The sequence below is a fragment of the Theobroma cacao genome, chromosome 1, assembly GCF_000208745.1.
Source record: "Theobroma cacao cultivar B97-61/B2 chromosome 1, Criollo_cocoa_genome_V2, whole genome shotgun sequence".
NCBI classification, from domain to species: Eukaryota; Viridiplantae; Streptophyta; class Magnoliopsida; order Malvales; family Malvaceae; genus Theobroma; species Theobroma cacao.
In genome coordinates, this window is record NC_030850.1 from 23,777,100 (window position 1) to 23,782,111 (window position 5,012).

Consider the following 5,012-nt stretch of genomic DNA (forward strand, 5'->3'; position numbering starts at 1 on the left):
TTTTCATGAAAAAGTTCACATTAGGTCACCACATATGTGGAATTCTATACTTTGATATTGTTTAAAGTGATCTTAGCAAAGGATACCTGAAAAGAGATGGAAATGGGGTTATATTATGAAACATATGAACGTAAGTCAGTGAACAATAGAGGACTCAGTACCTTAAGGATTGCTTACTAAAAGCTTGAAAACAGTAGCTAAGAAGCTAGGAAAATAAGTGCTAGAAACAGCTAGAGGCTAGATAATTGAGCTGCTTGGAGCTGATTTACATTGAGAAATGTTGAATTGATATGTTAAGATATGCGTAGTTGTGACGCCTTCCTCTTCACGTAGATGCTCTTCCAACGGTTATTTTCCCCTTTGTGAGCTATAATTTTGGTAAGAGAATGCCTCTAGCAACTGAAAGATGGCAACTAATGCATTAAAACAACTGCTTCCATTTTCGCAGATTTTCAAGTGATCTTTAGGACCATGTGCATTGACTTAGCCCTTCTATTTCTACTGTAAAATGTGTCTACTAGTTGGGGGCTTTTGTTTTGCCAACTCAAACTCCTACTTCGACCTATTCTCTTGGGTTGGTGCAAGTTCCTCTTGCAATGTGTCGGTTGTCCATCGATTGAGTAAAATATAGTGTGACATTTAACAGAGATCTTTGCATGTCCGTTCATCACTTATAACAGAGCATTATGTTTATGTAATATAGATTTAGTACTACAATCACACATCAAATTGCTTGTGAGTGTTCAAATCAACTCACCATCCCCTGGTGCTGGACTCCACTCATGAGGACATTTGAGTTGACAATTAGAATATCGCAAGTAGCATGTCAAGCTTGAGTTGGATCTCGTCTCTGTTTGACTAGGTCATCATCTATCTATTCTGTTTGATGATCCGGCCCTTGAACACTTAGTTCCGGGAATGCTGGCAGATAAGGCTGCAGCTGATAGAGCTAACTTCAAAGCTTCACCATTTTACTTCAACTAGATATTATACTTGACTTAAAACAACTGGCCTAGTGTATAAATGCTAGGTATCTTTCGAGTCTAGTATGAAAACTCTTTTAACCAATCAAAGAGCCCAACAATTATGAACTATATCCCCATTGACTCATCTCATAAATTCAAAGTCTACTTCTATTGACTGTATCCCTACTTTATATTCAAACTTTGCCCCTACTTTAGATTCCGAACAATTGTGGTGCTACTAGAGAACTAAACTGAGCCTTATTTCTATATTTAATTAGCTATCGCCTAATATAAAGATCTGCAAAGCGTGCGAACCCAACTTATTGACTCCAAATCCCCATTCCTGTAGCACAATAAGTAGTTTATAACAGGTCATAAAAAGCCAGTAGAGTCCTTATCTAACCTATACTGTAAGAGACAGATCATAGCAACCATCTTCTAAACTATGGACATTCCAAGAAAGTCCTAAAAGAAATCAGGAAGTTGAACCAGGATCAACTTCAAGCAGTTAAACTCACAAAATATCTGCTGGTAACTTTACAAATAAAATCTGCCATACAGATTTCCAAAATGGAAAAATGATTGGCTAATAATGAATATACATCTCCAATCTAAAGTAGGGAACTAGCAGTTGAGTAAAATTTAAGGAAAACTGTATAGAAAAGGAAACACAGACTTTATTCTACACCAATCCACTTTCCAGCTCTTGTTCATATAACCAGGTTACAAGTACGGCAGGATATAACCTCATATTCATCATAGTATAGGTATCTATCAAGAAAATTAACGAGGAAAGTGGACAAATTACCACACAATAAACTTCTACTTTTTCTAGGATTATTAAAAAAATTATTTTCTAAAATCCACTAAGGTCTCAGTCACTATTTCAGGGTTTCAAGGCAAATATCCAATTAAAATTAAGGACTCTATCATGCACAAAGCAGATGCTGCACATGAAGCATGTTGTTTAACATACAAATAAGAGCAGTTTTTCATTTGCATAGAAAGCATAAAAACAACTTACGGACTATACATTCACAATTCATTTGGAACACATTCCAAAGCATCTGAGACCTTGAGATTTGCAGAACGCTCTTTGAGAAGTTTCACATCCTTCTCAGCATTAATCAATCTCTTACCCAGTAGAGAAACTGCATCCTCATGTAAATCAAATTTGCCAATCCACCCCTCTTCAAAGTCCTTAATCTTTTTCTCAATCAACAGTCTGTTAAGCCTCTCTTCTTCTTCTTGTTTTAGGCGCTGCTTTTCAAGTTCCATAGTGCTCAGAACTAGCCCCCCAGACCCGCTAACATCCTTGTAAAGTGGTTCATCAGGAAGCGGACAACATGCCCTGTATTCAGCGAAAGCTCGGTTTGTTTCCTTCAAAGCCTTTCTGTATCCATCTAACAGATTTTCCATCATATAGAGCTCACGCTCAAGCCTATAAACCTCCACCTGTCTCTTATGCTGCTCTTCATACTTGGCCTTATGCAAATGTTCGATAATGCTCTCCCTACGTTGCAACTCATCAAGCAACATTTGTTGATGCATACTCGAATCTCCACATGCCTGTTCTTTTGCAGCATACAACATTCTTGCTTTACCAATCCAATGCTGCATTTGCTCCATGCACATATCAAAATCAGATGACTTATCAACCCATTGCCCATCAGTTCTCAACCGTTTATTGCTCCCATTCAAAGAATGATGAGAAAAATCATTGTCATGACCAATCTCTCTCTTGTTACCATTACTCAGAAATGATGAGACACCAGGAACCGTCTGCCTATCACCCTTAGACACAAGAAATTCCCCAGATGAACTATCACGAACGTGCAGCCCTGCTGTAAAAGGAAGATCTGGAGTTTCCATTGCTTCAAGAAGATTTGTTGAATTTACACCCTCCAAAGTGTCACCTTTTGGTGAAACAGGAAATCCTTCCTCATGATGTGGTTCTTGTTCCTCTTCTTCCTCTTCATCTTGACCCTCTTCCCCCTCTCCCATCTCTTCCTCATCTTCTCTCTCTTCTTCCTCTCTTTTATCTTCTTTCTTTTCCTCATCCAAATCAACAGCGCCAACATCACCAAGATTACACTTTCGTAAGAAATGATCCTCACCCACACCCATATAGCTGTCTCCATCCAAATCCCACTGCAAATGTTGATGTTCATCCCTCTTACTTTCCTCACAATTCATAGCATCATCATCCCCAACAGCCTCCTTTTCAACATCATCCTTAACATCATCCTTATTCATCGAATTATCCTGCCCACCAAGACTCAACTCAATATTATGCTCCTCCAAGTGTGATCCCCCATTAAATTCATCAATCCCATCAGCAGCAATCTTGACATCCCCATGAATATTAGGCTCTTCCTCTTCCTCCTTGGCGTCATCAACATCCATTTTTGGTTCCTCCTGCAACAACTCTTCTCTCTGGAATTTTATCAAACACTGCATATGCGACGCATAGTAACAATTCCCTAATTTCGGGGCAGCCATAAGCTCTTTCTCCACCATAAACCAAATCAAACCAGCCCAATCTACCTTCTCGAAATGGCCTTCTTTTATCATTTTGGTCCAGTTCAACACCTCCACTGGCATCATCCACGTATCTTCGTGCAAAAGCACCCAATTTGACACAAATTCTTCAACGAAGCCTATCGATTCCTTTGATTCTTTAACTTCCACAATGCTATCCTTGTCCTTCTCTTTCTTCACAGACAACTTCAAAGCACGGGCTAAGTCGGCCCGATTAACCCCAATGCGACACCCATTAACGTAGCTACAACGCGATTGCGAGTTGTAAGTGGCGATCAACTGCCCGATCAAATCGCTTCGCACGTTTCCATCGAAATCCAAATGAACAAAATCCCACAACCCAAGTCGCTTCAGGAGCTTTTCGTGCGATGAGAAATCTAGGGTTTTGTTGGGGATAAAAGGAATGGGTTTGAGGGTTTCAGTCAGTATCTCCAGCTTCTTCTGGGACTTTTTCTCTTGAGCGCGCCGTTTCGTGGCCGTCTTCTTGCGTTTAGTACCGCCGCCACGGCGAGGGCCAACGCTGACCGTGGTTGCGGTGGTGACTTGGAGGTCAGTGTTTGGTGGAGATGAGGGAACAGGCAAATCTGGATCGTCTTGGTTAGCTTCTTCTTCGATTGGGTCTTCTTGATCATTGCATTTGTCTTGTGCTTGAAGGGTTTCTAAGATTAGGGTTTTAGAAGATTCTTCTTGCTGCTGGGGTATAGCAGGATTAGGGTTTTCGTTAGGGTCTGGTTGGTCTTGAGGATCCGCGGGGGTGGCCATGGAAACGACGGTGATTGTATCGGTAGCAGAGCCGAAGAAAGCAATTTGTTTAATTAAGGGTCAGACCAACCTGTTTTGCAGAAAGGGGTTGCGGGGAATACGAATAGACGACTCGAGACGGGACCGCATTTTAATACTAGTATACATGTTTCTCTTACCTTTTTCGCCTTCCTCCTAGTTTATGTTTTGGTCTGTGGTAAGGTAGCAACTTTGTAATATACGAGTTTTTTGAGCAATATGTAAGTTTCTTGGGCCCTAATGAGAAACTTAAGGGATGTAAACGGGTAGCTTATTATTATTATTATTATTATTTAAGATTTAGAGAATAGAATTGAATTTTATTTTTTAAGAAGAATAATATATTAATTAATAAATTAAATATTTAAGTACAATAATATATTTATTTTGTTTTAAATATTTTATTTTTAATTTATTTAATTAATAAGGTATTTAAATTTTATTAAAATTCAAATAAAATTATAAAATATTATTTAGAACTAAATCTTAATAATACAACACTATCCATTAATTATTCAAATTTTCTAAATATTCAATTAAATAACTCATTAAATCACTAAAATTATATAAAAAATAAATTTTATACTTATTAGTTTATAAAAAAATAAGTTTTTATTTATTAGTTCATAAAAAAAATTGATTAATATAACAGAAATTATTTTCAAGATAAAGAGGATAAACGTTTGAATCCTACAAATTATAAATTTTTGAAATATTCTGTATAAT

At 37.8% G+C, this 5,012-nt stretch overlaps 1 protein-coding gene across 1 annotated transcript; it reads right to left on the bottom strand.

Annotated features, from left to right (window-relative positions):
* On the bottom strand, positions 1,625-4,451 carry LOC18612969. Its single transcript, XM_007049966.2, has one exon. It carries the CDS (start codon positions 4,266-4,268, stop codon positions 2,001-2,003), a length of 2,268 nt encoding a protein of 755 aa, XP_007050028.2. The 5' UTR covers positions 4,269-4,451; the 3' UTR covers positions 1,625-2,000.